The sequence below is a fragment of the Sorex fumeus genome, unplaced genomic scaffold (assembly GCF_029834395.1).
Source record: "Sorex fumeus unplaced genomic scaffold, SorFum_2.1 ptg000053l, whole genome shotgun sequence".
NCBI classification, from domain to species: Eukaryota; Metazoa; Chordata; class Mammalia; order Eulipotyphla; family Soricidae; genus Sorex; species Sorex fumeus.
This window is the reverse complement of record NW_026606110.1, coordinates 2,238,334-2,253,925: the sequence shown is the minus strand read 5'-3', so window position 1 is coordinate 2,253,925 and position 15,592 is coordinate 2,238,334. Positions and strand designations below refer to the sequence as shown.

The window sequence follows — 15,592 nt, the reverse complement described above, 5'->3', positions numbered from 1 at the left end:
GTGCTAAGGGCCACTACTGGCGGGGCTTGGGGGGATCGAACCTAGGTGAGTCTGTGAACGGCAAAGCTGTCCCACACCAAGATATTACATTTTAGTTTTTATTTTGAATAGGGTACAGCCAGTGGTGCTCAGGGCTTACTGTGGGCTCTGTGCTCAGAGACGACTCCTGGCTGTGCTCGGGGACCCAACGGGGTGCCAGAGATCAAACTCACGTGGGTTGTGTGCAAGGCAGTCACCCTACCAGTTGTATTACCTTTCCAACTCCCTACTGTATTTTAACTACTTGCTTTCTCACAAAATTCCCTGGGCTGGAGCGATAGCACAGCGGTAAGGCGTTTGCCTTGCACACGACCGACTGGGCGGACCCGGTTTGATTCCTCCGCCCCTCTAGGAGAGCCTCGCAAACTACCGAGAGTATCTTGCCCACACGGCAAAACCTGACAAGCTACCTGTGACGTATTCAATATGCCAAACACAGTAACAATAAGTCTCACGATGGAGACGTTATTGGGCCCACTCGAGCAAATCAATAAACAATGGGAGGACTGTGACCATGACAAAATTCCCTAAATCAATGAAGTCATTTCTAAACACATGGCAATTTATACTGATGCCTCCTTTAGAATTTAGACTGTGAGACTGTCCAAGTAGATGTGTTCACTGTAAGGAAAGGCTTTCATAAGGCTTTTACTCGGAGGATGATTCTAGAGGATGCTTCTTCTTTCAGATAGTCACATCCCCAAGTCAGGTCCAGAATCTTGGCTCTAGATTTCCTTTACTGAAACTAGGCTGCACAAGGGCGCCCATATACAAGGATTTCTCCATTATTTTTTATTTTATTTTACTATTTTTTTCCTGATATCTCCTACTCCTCCTCTTTTTTTTTTTTATTGGATCACCATGAGAACAGTTACAAAGCTTTCAGGTTTAAGTCTAGTCATACAATGATCAAACACTCATCCCTTCAACCAGTGCAGATTTTTCACCACCAAGACCCCCCGTAGACCCCCCATCCCACCCCTCCCCCTGCCTGTGTGTCAGATGATTTCCACTTTACTCTCTCTCTATTTTGATTACATTCAATTTTTTGACAGAAGACACACCATTATTATTTGGAATTTCCCCCCAACAATTAGACCTGCCGAAAAGGCATCATTAGATAATTTGTTTTCTATTGCTGATAATATTGATGTGATGTTGTGTGGTCATGACAATAGCCACACAATTTTGGATTTCTGACATTTTAGTAATTAAGTCCAGAGGGATTTCTGCCAGAAGTCACTGGGTTCCAAGACTGGTTTGTGTGCCTCTGGGATCATTCAGGAGCCGGAGGAGCCGTTCATGGGCTTTATTATTATTTTTTAAAGAGTACTTTAGCATTTCAACTAGGGACTAGCTGAATTCCATTTAAGTTCAAAGACACATCACTGTGGAAAGTCTGGACCCTGTGAGCTCGCTAACCTGCACCAACAGCCTCAGAGAGGTGGGGAGCTACCTTTCTACAAGGGAGGGGGCTTGAATCCCCGTGGATGTCTCCATCCTGCACCTCACTCTGGCCAATGCCAAGAAGCTCCCCAAGCGGGCCTCAGGTTCAGAGGTGGGCAGCCTCCCTGAGTCAGCAGCTTCCTCAGCATCCCTCCCACCCCTCAGCTCCTGACGAGCTGCTGCAGGGTGGGGCCTCGGGAAAGGGGGCAGCTGAGGGTCGGGAGCGGGGGCTGAGAGTGCTGAATGCTGGCCCCTGGAGAGGAGCCCGTTGCAGCACTCACCAGTACCCGTGGCACAAATGTCTGCATATGACCGAATGAGGCTAACAGTGGTCTAACGCTGGGCTTCCATGTTACTAAGCCGGCATGGTCACTCTCTCAAGCAGTGTGGGCAGCCCCGAACACCCCAGCTGGGCTAGCAGGCTATGCTCTCCTTCCCTGTCCCTTCCTCTTTCCTTTTCTCTTCTCAGTCACACCCTGCGGTGCTCAGGGGTTACTCCTGGCTCTGTGCTCAGGAATCACTCCCGACGGTACATGGGGCATTCAATGGATTGCTGAGGATTGAGACGTGATGGCCGCGTGCAAGGCGAGCGTCCTCCCTGCTGTAGTGTCGCTCTAGCCCCAGCTATGCTACCTCTCCTTAGCAAGCAGGGTATGTGCACTCCACCTCAGTGAGAGTTAAAGACTCCTTTGCCCTTGCACTTTCTTGGGCTTGACCCCAACCGCCACTCCTGCCATCCACTGTCCAGGAGTCTGTTGTATGAGATGACCCTTGTCAGTGATAGGAATGAACCAGCCCCTAAGGGCTGAAGCAATAGGACAATAGGGAGGGCGCTTCCCTTGCTTGTGGCAAACCCAGGTTTCACCCCTGGCTCTCCTTCTGGTTCCCAGAGCCCCCAAGGAGTGATCCCCCGTGCGGAGCCAAGAGTAAGCCCTGAGTACCACAAGGGGTGGCCCCCAAACAAAATCAGAAACAAACCAAAAAGGAACAACTCAGCCCTCCTTCCACATTGGACAGTTCTCCAAGTGCGTCACTGCCGGCTTCTGTCTGCTGGCTGGTGCCACCTCACAGTGCTCAGAAGCCTGAAGCCTGCCTGAGCTTGCAAGGCCTCTTCGGCGTTCTGAGATGATCCAGCTCACCTCTGTATTTTGGCAGCCAACTCTCCTGCTCTACACGGTCTCAGGGCACAGGCTGCTGTGTCTGGCCTGCTGCCACTGGTCCTGTGGCTTACCAACCAGTATGTCTTACTCCCGAGCCTGAGACCGTTTTTCTGATCTACACGGGAACACTGTTCGCTGAAGAAGTTCCATCAAAGCTTTCTTGTTCTTTGTTTCTGTTCTCACAGCGGGCAGTGCTCAGAGCTGACCCCTGATCAGGACAGGCAGACGCTCCCTGACTGTAGGAGGATGGAGGTGACAGCAAGACCTAGTTAGCTGGCCAACACCACTGACTGCTGGCACTTGCATGAAAGAATCTGACACCCGCTCAGTAATATTCACTATGCTGTTGTTTTAGATGAAGTCTATCGAAACCATGACATTTGTCTTCTAAGGTTTTTCTTTGCATTAGCGTGGAAATCATACCTGCAGTCTGATATGAATATTTCATATTATGTTTCATATTAATATAAGAATGGTTTGCTTCCTCATCACTGGAGATTTTTAAGCATGTCTATAGTCCAGAAAGTTCTGCCACAACCAATTCCTGAACCAAAGTGAACACTCCAGGCCACAGTCAGAATACTAAGACTATCTCTGGTCTGGACCCGTAGCCAACATTTTCTATGTTGTGTTTTGATTGTGGGGTGCACAATTTGTGGGACGCCAGCTTCTGTGGACAACAGCTAGTCTGGCCTGCCGACTGTCTCGGCCAGGCAATCCTGAAAACTCTGGAATATCAAACAGACACCGAGCGGTCAACTTCCAGCCAGCTGGAAGGCCCTTACCTGTGCAGACGTAATCCGGGGTGACCCCTTTCAGCACGGCGTCGAAAAGGGAGACTTCCACCCTCTGCTTCCGGTGGTGACAACTCAGCAGCAGAGAAGGCTGGGACAGGATGAGGTAGAGGAAGGGCTTCAGCTGCAGGCCCCCTGCTCCCCTGCGGCCGGGCTGCCGCACAACCGTGATGCCCAGGGCCTGACGGGCGGAGGAGCGACTGGAGGCATGGAGGCTCTCCAGGGAGATGACCCCAAGTCTCTTCCCCGTGGGGAACGAGAAGCTGCTGCTCACCAGGTCCTCAGCTGTGACCATGGAAATAGAGGCCGGGCCAGGCTTGGCAGCCGGCGACTCTGCCTCCGGGAGATTCAGGGAGCTCTTGTCCGATTTCCCGTTCCCCGACATCGGTGGCTGCAGCTTGGATGCGGGCAGGGGCGTGCAGGCATAGGTCATTAGGGAGATCCTGCTGGCCGTGATGAATATGTCGAAGGGGATGAAGTTCAGGTTTTTCACGATGGAGGACTGACGTGAGGGGCGTGCGAGGCGGTGCTGGCTGGTGCCGCTGTCCTGCTCGATCTGCACGATCCGGATCTTCACGCTGTCACTGCCAAAGCCGCTGTCCCGCGCGCCGCTGTACCGGGAGGACGTCTCGGCCACGCTGCCCTCCACGGTGTCAGCCCTGCTCTGCTCCTGCTTAGAGACCTGCCAGGACAAAAGAGCATGCGTTATCCATGGCTCGTGTCCCAAGGGTGATGCTCTAATCACACTAAGTGAGTCTGCAAGGGGTGGAGAATACGTGTAACAGAATTGTCGCAAAACAAAGTAGGGGCCATGCAGAAACATTCATGGTAAGCTCACAAAGCCTATCTGAGAGAAAGGAATTAGATGGCATTTCTCTCACTAAAATACATAGCTGAGAGTCAGTTTTTTTTTCTTTTTGTACCAACACACAGTAGTACATCTAAAACTATGTCTCTCAAAATAACATTGGTAGGGGCTGAAGTGATAGCACAGTGGGTAGCGTTTGCCTTGCACGTGGCCAACCCAGGTTGGATTCCCAGCATCCCATATTGTCCCCTGAGCTACCACCAGGAGTAATTCCTGAGTGCAGAGCCAGGAGTAACCCCTGTGCATCACCAGGTGTGACCCAAAAAGCCAAAAAAAAAAAAACAAACATTGGTATTCTATAATTTTCCAAGTACTACTTTTTAAATCCTGTTTACTGGGCTGCACACTAGTGCAGGGCTTAAAGCACTTGCCTGGCATGTGGCCAATGCTGGTACAATTTTCCACGTCATATGTGGTCCCCTAAGCACCACTGGGAACAACCTAGAGCACAGAGCCAGGAGCAGCTCCTGAGTACCAGGGTGTGGCCCAAACATCCACGCCCCTGCTCCCATCCCTGGTCCAACCCAACCTGTCATTAGGTTGTGAAATGCTATTTGAGACCTAGGTACTTCCCTTCTTTTCCAATGAAGAAATGAAACCACACAAGAAACCATCAAAAATCTGAGAACCCCAAACCCTCCAACCTCCATCTGATCATCTAGCAACATTCAATCAGACGATTTTCCCCCCTAACTGTGCCCAGGTGTCCCTCTAACTCCCATCCCCACTATACAGGTGCCCAGGTGTCCCCCCAACTCCTGTCCCCACTGTACAGGGTCAGACTCCTGCTTGAGAGACACACGTGGCCCCTGAATTGACTACACTAATGTCCCCTTCACCAGTCCCACTCAAAAAGTGTCATAATACTGCACTTTATTCAACTACTTACAGGTAATTGAATATTGAAATTTCAGCTTTTGTCAACAAACATGGCTGACAAATATCTGGTACTAATTTTCTTGGGCTCCTAGATTTCTTGGGCGCCCTGACTTGGATCCGGAGCAGCCCAGGCTTCACACAGAGTACTGCTGCTTAGGGGACCTCTTATGACAAATTCATTTTGTTAAAAAAGAAAGATAAAAAGAAAAACAAAGAAAGAAAAATCATACTGAGTAGGATTTTTCTTTGCCAAATATAGAATTTAACGTACATTTTCTTTACAAAGTGTTAGAATCCATGGAAGGGACTATTGCTAGCCCCATTTTACAGCTCACAAAACTGAGACCTAACGAGAGAAATCACTAGGTCTAAGATCACAGGGCTGAGCCATCAAGGTTCAGAAAGGAAACACATTTTTAGGTGGCATTCTTATCTCTGCCTAGGCTTATGCAGAGGCTTATTCATACAAATGAATGGACATCTCTAATTCAAATTTGTACTAAGAAACTGGTACAATAAAATTGGGACAATTTCTCTTTTAACTATATAACTGTAGACCTTTTAGTTATCTCCATCACAAAAGTATCAGTCATACTTCTGAATCCATTACCAATTAGAATTTCCCAAATAACATCCATGGTAAAAATCACAGCAGGCATCAAACAGTCCGGGATTTACTTGCCTATATTTTAGAGAGTACAAAGTATCTACATGTAGCAGACCTAAAAAAATTTTCTTTTATGTTATAGTCCATGATCAATCATGTTCCACAAAGGATTCAGCACCATCGACCATATCCACACGATAACCAAGCTCATTGAGGTTTCTCGGGAGTTCAAGATGCCGCTCTGTCTAACGTTCATTGATTTAAAGAAGGCCTTTGATTCTGTTGAGACGGAAGCGGTCATTGAAGCCCTAGCCAATCAGGGCATTCAAGCCCAATACATCAGGATCCTCCGTGAGCTGTATTGCGGATTCACTACCAGGATCTCACCATTCTACAAAGAAGTGATCGTTGATGTCAAGAGAGGGGTGCGGCAGGGTGATACCATTTCACCGAAACTCTTCAGTGCCACCCTCGAGAACATCATGCGACGACTGGAATGGGAAGGAATGGGAGTGAAGATAGATGGTCGGCAACTACACCACCTCCGCTTTGCTGATGACATTGTTTTAATAACACCAAACATCAGTCAAGCGGCACAAATGCTGGCCGACTTTGACCGTGAGTGTGGAAAGGTAGGACTACAGCTGAATCTTACGAAGACAATGTTTATGAGAAACAGCCTCGTTCCTGATGCCCCATTCGCTCTCAATGGAACGACCATCTCCGAATGCAACAGCTATGTGTACCTAGGTCGAGAGGTCAACATGACAAATGACCTGGCACCCGAGCTGCGCAGGAGGAAGAGAGCGGCTTGGAACGCCTTCAAGAACGTCGAAGAAATAGCTAAGAGGACGAAGAACCTCCGGCTCCAGGCACATCTCTTTGATTCCACTGTTCTTCCTGCATTAACATACGCCTCAGAGACCTGGGCCCTACGCAAACAGGATGAGAATGCTATTCAGGTCTCCCAAAGAAGAATAGAAAGAGCTATGCTTGGAATATCACTCAAATGAGAGAACGAATCCGGAGTTCTGACATCCGTCGACGATCAAGGATCAGGGACGCTGCCTCATTTGCCAAGGTGTAGAAAATTAGATGGGCTGGTCACGTAATGAGATTTAAAGACGACCGTTGGACTAGAGCTGTTACTGATTGGATTCCACGGGATGTCAAAAGACCGCGTGGCCGCCCACCTACCAGATGGTCAGACTTCTTCGTCAAGATCATGAACGATCGGTTTGAGGCCCTTCATGTTCCCGGAGCAAACAGATGCCATTGGGCTACACTAGCACGCGACAGGGACAAATGGAGACGTTACTGGCGCCCGCTCGAGCAAATCGACGACTAACGGGAAGTTAAGTGATTAAGTGATAGTCCATGATAAACTCAAACCAAGAATTCAGTATTTTTGTTCCCTCAATCAAGGCAGACAACTGCAGACACTCACATGAGATTATGAATATACTTTGGCTTTTTGGGTTGGGGCCACATCTGGCTGTGTTGAGGGTTTACTCCGGGCTCTGTGCTCAGGGATCATGACTGGCAGGGCTCAGGTGTTGGGAATCAATCCTGGCACCAGATACCTGAGAACACCCTTTCTGCAAACAGAGCGCCCAATTTTCCTTCTCCCGATGTCCAGATGTGTACTTCTAGTCTATTCTCCCTAAAGTGGGGTCACAGCACTTTAGACACTGCCCTCGGTCAGATGAGACCTGCAGGGGAAGGTGGCAGCGAGCAGCCTGGTCGTGTGGGTTACCCGACCTCCCTCTAGTCCCTCCCGTGGGGATGGAATTGGAGCCAGTGACCCCGAAAGACTGCTTCCTACAGAAAAGGAGAAAGAAAAGAAAAAAGCACAACTTTCCCTACACGAGAACTCGAACTTCTAAGTGCCAAGATTTCCCCGTTTGTCTAAGTTTCCGCACTCTTAGTATAGGGCTGAGACAAATACGCTGGTGATTTCCGAGACATATTTAAAACTCCATGGGATTGTCACCAGGCCATGCACACTTATCCGTTACATTGAAGAGTATCTGCCCTGCTCTGAAGAACAATTTTATAATTAATTATGTGTGCTAAGTCCTGAACTCGGGCATCAATTTACCATTCCTTTGTGAAAAAAGCAAAGTGCACGGCGTGATCACTTTGAAAATAACTTTTGCTTTATGATCGTCCACGGGGACTAATAACTTAAGTTGTCAGGAGCTGCAATTTCAGCCTGCTGAGAGCGAACGCCCAAGAAACACGCGTCTCTGGGCCGTGCTCTTGCCTCGGTTCTCCCACTCTTTACCTAACTCACTTAAATGGAACAATAAAAGTTTTCTTTAATTAGCTACTGGTGTGCATTAACATGATCATGATTAAACCATAAAAACCAACTGTACATTACTCTGGTCCCCTCTTCCATATGTTTTGGATTACTCTGTTTGAAAATGTACTTTGCGTCCCTTTTAAAAGTTCAACCTTCTGCTTTCAGAGAATTAAATGCATATTACTGTAGTGAAGAAGATAATGTTTCAGACCTCCAGGCATATATTAAACACACTGGCAGCACTTGAGACAAAATGCTTTACTTATTAGATACTTCCTATTCTAAACAGTGTCATCAAAGGCTAAAAACAAAATCCATATAAAGGCTGCACAATGCTTCCACACAGGACCGGTGCCAAAATCCCTGTACTTTCCAACTAATGAGGAAAGGATGTGTACTCTTAACATATGAATGTAAGATTTTCCAAGCATTCACTTTAGGAAACTGGGCTATTGATTCCATATGGGTTATGTTAAATGAAACTGTATTGGTAAAATAACCTTTAAGATATCTGGCATGATAACTATAATTAAACAATATTCAAAAGACTAAAACAAAAGGGAATTTGGTTCCACAATGGCTAATTAGAATAAAATGAAAAAAAACACAGCATGCCATCTATCAAGATAAATTGTTATTGTTTAAGAACTATTTAAATACTGTTAAAATATACTTTTAGATAAAATCTGAAAGAGTTGGAAAAATATTTGTGGCTTAAAAATGAATAGTTTGGTGAAAAAAAAAAGTCTAGGACTCTGAAATTTTATGCGGAGATAACAGCTTTAAAGCCTTGAGCACAACCAGATGGTACTTAAACCGGGGGAATTCTACAGTTACACTATCAATGGGTTCCAACAGGCCCAGGTTTTCAATAGTTCAGAAAACATGGCAAGTTGAGAGCTGACTTCTTCGATGATTTCCGCACACTTCCCCATTCTTTCACAGCTAGATGGCACAGATAGGAGGTGGCAGGAAGCAGGGGCTAAGGCTGCCCTCAGAATGAAGGAGGACAGCCTGCTCCTTCTAGGGGCAGGGAGGGGTGCCTGGACTAGATCCCCTGGTAAGGGGGAATGAGGTTCCCTGGCCCAACCTCTGGTGTTGGCGAGAAGCTCCGCTTTCAGGAGCGGTTCCTGGTGGAGCGAGTTAATGCTGCTTGGCCTTAATAACATTTTTACAAGCACGCTCCTTCATGAAAAGGCTGCAAATAAATGGATATCTAAATCCTTAAAGAAAAACCCACACGAAACAACTTTGAAAATGAACGAGGATGAAGACACATAGGAGTTTTGTTTTGATGGCCGAAAGGGCAACTTGGCAGCGACCCCAATATTGGAATCCACATCATTTCTGTCACATCTGTCTTTTTATGGCAGCCTTAACTCCACACCAAACATAAACACATCCATGTTATTTCCCGCTGTCTTATCAGGCTTATGTGGCGGCAACACGGAAGCCACACTTTCAACATGCATCAGTCACTCTCCGACCTTGATCAAACTATCTTTTGCAGATCATGAGATCGTTCTCCCCCATCTTTAAAGTGAGGAAAATGTCAAGTGTGAAACCACAAAATCAAAGCGACAGTCACATCTATATTTCACCGTGACAGTTGTTCCAACTTTACTGCCCTTGCTAAAATGTCGTGGTGTGTTTGATTAAGTGAATGTCTTGTCTGTCTTTAAACACTGAATATAAGGGAGAAAAATCAGTCGCGGCGTTCTCATGATCACACATCCTGGAGTCACAAAAGAGAACGCTCATAGACTTTAGAGGATCCTGGCCTTGTGGAAGAAGCACAAACATGCATGTGGATCTTGCTGTATCTCAGAGGATAGGGGCGGGGTGGGGCAGTGCTGCGAAGCCTTAAGAGTGACCCCTACAAGCTTTACAATGAGTCCCCAATACCTCCTCAATACAGCTGCAATGAACAAAACTGTGTAGATCATGAAAGTGTATTTTTAAGTTAGATTTTTAAAAAATTTATTAGTTCTTGCTTTGTTTTTGGGTCACACCCAGCGATGCTCAGGGGATACTCCTGGCTCTTTACTCAGGAATTACTCCTGGCGGTCCTTGAGGGACCATTTGGGATCCGGGGGATTGAACCTGGGTCGGCCCTGTGCAAGGCAAACACCCTACCTGCTGTGCTATTGTTCCAGTCCCAAGTTAGATTTTGAGAGTCAGCATCATTCTTCATCGACTTCTACAACTTTCTATGCAAATTAGCTTCACAAGGCATTGATGGTCTAGGTAAAAGCACCTGGGAACATTCCATCCAATTTTTTAAAAAGTATGAATGGAGTCTGAAGAGACAGTATGGTGGGTAGGGCGTGTGCCTTGCTGTGGCCAACCCTGGTTCTATCCCCAGCATTCCATATGGTGCCCTAAGTCTGCCAGGAGTGATCCCTGAGTGTCGAGCCAAGAGTAAGCCCTGAGTACCAAAGGGTGTGGCGCCAAACCTCTCCCCCACATAAAAACTATTAAGCATAAATAGAGTTTGATATGATATACTGTCTCTCCCTGTGTCATCAATCCATGTTATATATTTTTATTACAAAAAAACACAAGTTTTGCACAAGCACTGTAGGCACTTAGGTATTATAGTCAGAGTACTAGAAAACAAGGGCTTTTTATATTTTATTTCTTTAAACCAAATGTTATATAAAATCCCACATAATATAATTGTTCCCAGTTGGATGGCAAAAAAAGTCTTCACAATACTGCAGTAATTATGCAAAAGAGCAGAACTAATGATACCCATCACTGCTTAACAGATAGAATGGTAAAGAGTACTCGAGTTTCATGTTTTCCCTTTCATGAAGTCACTCTTCCGGCTCTTTGAAGTAACAGAATAAGGCCACTCCTGCCTGCGAAGCATCAGTTCAAATGTTCACAGTTGAGCTGGGTGCTCACGCAACAGGGATGCCTGGAGTTAGTTCAGGTTGGGTGATGATTTACTCTCGCTGGTGCTCCGTCTATTGTTCTCATTGAACTTACTTGAATTATGAAAGGGAACCAGCTCCAGTGCCAAACTAGATCACTATCGGTGTGTTTCAATATGATAAACCAAACAAACAAAATGCGTCTGTTCACATAAGTAGGCTGGAATCCTCCGAAGGAGGCTGATTTTATCTGCAGCAGTGACCTTTGGACTTTTGTCTCTGTCTGTCCTTATACTATGTAAGGCTTCACAGCATAAGCTTATTTTCAGGGGCTTCTAAATTCCTGAAAAGAAATTAGTTCCAGGAGAGACCTTGCGTGCAAACTTTAACTCAGAGGCAAGTCTCATGCTTCCTCTTTCCCTTGGTCTCTCCGATGTGAAAATTGTGATCGCTAGGTCATTTGGGTTTGCGGAGACTAGATCTAATTGATTTATGCTGGCTTCCAGGTTTAAGTTTGACTTGTTTGCTTTTGGCAATGAAGTTGGTTTTTGAAAAATAAAACTTGACACATTCTGGGAACTTCCATCTTAATTAAAACAGATGACTAGGTCAGAATCAACCTGCTTTGAAAGAGCAGTGACGGTAATTCAAGAGTGGCTACTGTGTGTGCAAGGTAACTCCTCTGCACACTGATGGAATATCCAAGGCTCCTTCTGCCCATGTCAATGTGGAAACCATTTTGTCCTGTAGCTGCTTAAAGATTTTCAATAGGATCAAATCAGCTGCAAGCCCTCATTAGATCAGGGTTTACAATTGTGTCTGAGTTTTGGAGTCTGTTTCTCATAGAATTTCACTCGGAGACGGACTGAGATTGGCTCCTTGGAGCTAGTCTGATTTTACTAGAAACAACTGTATCACATCAGTGACTCCCATAAACTCGCCTGGAGATTGAATCAGCCTTGACCTTGGATGATGCAAGTTTACCAGGCCTGCACTCTCTCTGCAAGTCACAGGGAAGTTTGTATTTAGTTTCGCGGTAACGCAGAAGCAGAATATGCTGATTTATTGTTCCAGCGGGCCTTTGCCTTACAACTATGTACCTGATTTTCTGATAAGAAAATGGAAATTGAACTTGGAGAAATTTCTCTTGATAAAAACACATGCAAATCCTTATTTAATTTTTTTATCCATCAAATCAGATGTGCCCCTCTAAAGAAACTATGTGGGGTTTATGGGAATGAGGCAAAAGGAGGTCTTTAAAATTCATGCCTAATATTTGGTACAAGTTGCAAAATGACAGAAGTGGTTTAACTATATCCATAATTAGCTTTATCCAGTAGCTGATTTTCATGGCCAAACAGGATACAGTCAGTGAACAAAGCTATTGAGCTAATTTTCACTATTATATAGTCTATCTAGGAAAGTGAAACAAACCTAGTCAGTTGTAGGTTTCAAAGAAACTAAGATCTAAGTATTCTCTATTAAACATCTGATTTTACTGAAATCCAACAACGCTTATTGGATAGAAGGTCATTTACAGGGTTTTCATTGGCTAACCTTTAACTTCACGATGGTGATCAAATCCAAACTGAATGGAAATTACATACTTATTACATGTCAGTATGTTATATGTTATTAATACCTTAATGATCCAAGGAGCTTGCATGAAAACGACCAATAAATTAGAGAGAACATTTGCTTATAAACCCCCCCCCCCCCCCAAATCAGGAAAGCTTTGAACTTCTATGCTACCCCATAAAAGTCATTTTAGGCCAAATGATTTTCTACACGGGTTTGATCAGATCAATCTCTACTTGAGACTAGAAATCTTGTGTATTCTGTAAAGCAAATTAATTTTTCTAACAACAGATCTAGTCAGCCGAAAAACTTCACTAAATTTTCTAATATTGATATGTTCCAGGTAATTAGGATGTGCAGTTAGGAGAGACTGCTTGGTTAAGAGCAAATTTTCAGAAAGAAAATGCATATTATCAGTCCCCCAAATCAAGCATCAGCCATACAAATACTAAAAGTACCAGGATTGGAGGTGCCTTCAGAAGATTCTTTCAAATAGGTATGAATCAGAAAATAAAGTTTAATCATAACTGGCATAAGGCTAGGGGTTGATATTAAAAGACTGTCTCCTTGTGTCTTTTGATAATGATATTCATAACATTGCTGCTAAATTAGCACCATCAGAGAGTGCTCTTACACTGAAAACTTACATCTCTAAACTAGTTATGAATAAAGTCTCTCTTTTTCTTTTTTTTGAGACACTACTGAAGGGACATTCTTTAGTCAAATACGGTTGAGTTAGACCAGAGAGGGCAGAAAGGTAGTTCAATGGGCTCTGCATGCAGGAGGCCCCTGCTCACCACATAGTCCTCTGAGAACCACTGGGACTGACTTCCAAGCACTGAGCCAGGAGCAGCCCAAAATACTGCAGCATCTGTGCTCTCCCTGACCCCCAGAGTTGGACCGGAGGTTCCCTTCGAAATTATCTGGCCCCTTTCAGAAAACAACCCCAAACCCTCTTCATTGTACCTCTGGAGTACATAAGCAGAAAGTGCTTCCCCGTTCCCTGCCACTGACCCACCAATGGTGCCAAATGGTAATAGTAGAGCCCAGAAGTGCCCACAGCCTTGTAATATAGCTCTAACCCTTTCAGTCAATTCTTTTTTTTTGCTTTTTGGGTCACATCTGGCGATGCTCAGGGGTTCCTCCTGGCTCCTGCACTCAGGAATCACTCCTGGCTCCTGCACTCAGGAATCACTCCTGGAGGTGCTCGAGGGACCATATGGGATGCTGGGAATTGAACCTGTGTTGTGCGTGCAAGGCAAATGCCCTACTCGCTGTGCTATCGCTCCAGCCCCCTCTCAGTCAATTCTTATTGAGCATTTATTATGTGCTGTGACATAGTAGAAATAGGGTGTTTTTTTTTCTTCATGGAGTGGTTTCTGTTTTCATGGAGTTCACATTCTAGTGCAGAAGTCAAGCAATAAATTTTAATTTCAGACATATTCATATCTGCTGATGAACTGAATGTTTGCCATTATGAGAAAAACAAGTCAAAAATAATTTGCATTTCTGTTTTATTTGTTTTTTGTTTTTTCTCAGGCAATCACAAGAAAGAAGGATGATTTTCCTGGGTATGTAATTAAGTGTCTAACCCTATGTGTCATGCCAACCCTTTAACCACCAGCCTTTTCAACATTTACCACTTTCATAAAAAGTCACAAGTGACCAGAGTGACACTAGCCGGGAGATGGGGCCCATGATCACAACCAAATATCACAGAACCTTGAACTCAATCACACTGTCTTCCTCATTCTTCCAGCAAGCCAAGCCACACCCCCCTGCTCTTCCCCCCCTCCCCCCACCACCACTGAGAACCATTCAAGGAAGGGCTATGATTAAGATGGTTTTCTGGGGTTGGACCTACGCCTCATTCTAGCAAACACTTGGAGAACAGAGAAATGAAGCCAAGACATGAATTTATGCTTCATCCTGAGAAAAATAAATGAGAAAAATTAGTATTACCTTTCTGGCACACACCAAGTACCACTAGTACCTCTTTGCTAATCACTCCTGCTGTTTCCTTTGTATTTTGTTTTCTTTTTCTATTGTAGACTGGCTAATGATAAGAATTCCCTAATTATTTCTTTTACTGGTCCTTGTCTTTTCTAACCTAACCCCTCCAGTTTTGAGAAGACTCTTCCCAAAACATGTTCAATACTTATTTACAAGCATATGTACTATGAACATGTTCACTGCATTCTAGTGGTACTCAAAGAGAGTTTTGGGGTCATTTGAGTTTTTCTGTATCACTAGTACCCAAATGGTGCTTGGCATACAGCAAGCAGTCAATCGACACTTAGTAACTGAATATAGGAAGGCATGCACAGATGGACTCACTCTTAGGATGCTCATTTAGGATCCCAGAGAAAGAAGTAGCTCTTAGATCAATTACCTGAAACTTGACTTCTAGTAGAGATACTTAGAGAGACCGAGGAAACCTTTTTTTTTTTCTTTTAAGGCAGGGGGCAAAAGAGAAGGAAGGGTATGGGAAAGTGCATGAAAAAATGAAATCTCTCATCCCATTCCAGAAAGAGAGATATTAATGGGAAAAGTAATAGAAGAGGCTGGACAGAGGTTGCCGAGAATCCTACATGGCAAGGTTAAGAAATGTGAGCTCTTAGCTTCATTCTCGTCATTCTTTCTTAAGAAGAGCCTCTGGACCACCGGAAAGAAACTCAGAGTCACTCAGAGAACCTGGTAAAATGCAGCTCAGCCAGAAGGCTCTTAATCCAAGACGTGTGTTATGGCTCAAGGGGTGCAGTGCCAGGCTGGCCTGCCGAGGCCCTGATGCCAACCCCAAGCATTCCTCCCTGGGGAGGCCGCTGAACAAAAAACAAAATAGGAGTTGAGGAGTAGGTACGGGGGCTGGCATCCGCCAGCCTCCTAAGAATCGTCAGGTGTGGCCCTGGGGACGCCCAGCCCCGTGGCGCCCACATCCTTGGGCCTGGTTGTCTGAGCAGCTCTGGCCGGGCCCCCGGTCACCTGACAATCCTCCTTACAAAAAACCAAAAGAAATGGAAAAAAAAAAAAACAG

General features: G+C 45.2%; 1 protein-coding gene across 4 annotated transcripts in view; it reads right to left on the bottom strand.

The window, feature by feature from the left end:
- The window catches only part of VPS13B (vacuolar protein sorting 13 homolog B), a 667,453-nt gene that overhangs the window by 188,749 nt on the left and 463,112 nt on the right, over positions 1 to 15,592 (bottom strand). For all 4 annotated transcript variants that reach the window (XM_056124953.1, XM_056124949.1, XM_056124951.1 and 1 more), the window contains exon 33: positions 3,431 to 4,121. In XM_056124953.1, the coding sequence (XP_055980928.1) occupies positions 3,431 to 4,121 (691 nt within the window). The remainder of the gene's footprint in view (positions 1 to 3,430; positions 4,122 to 15,592) is intronic.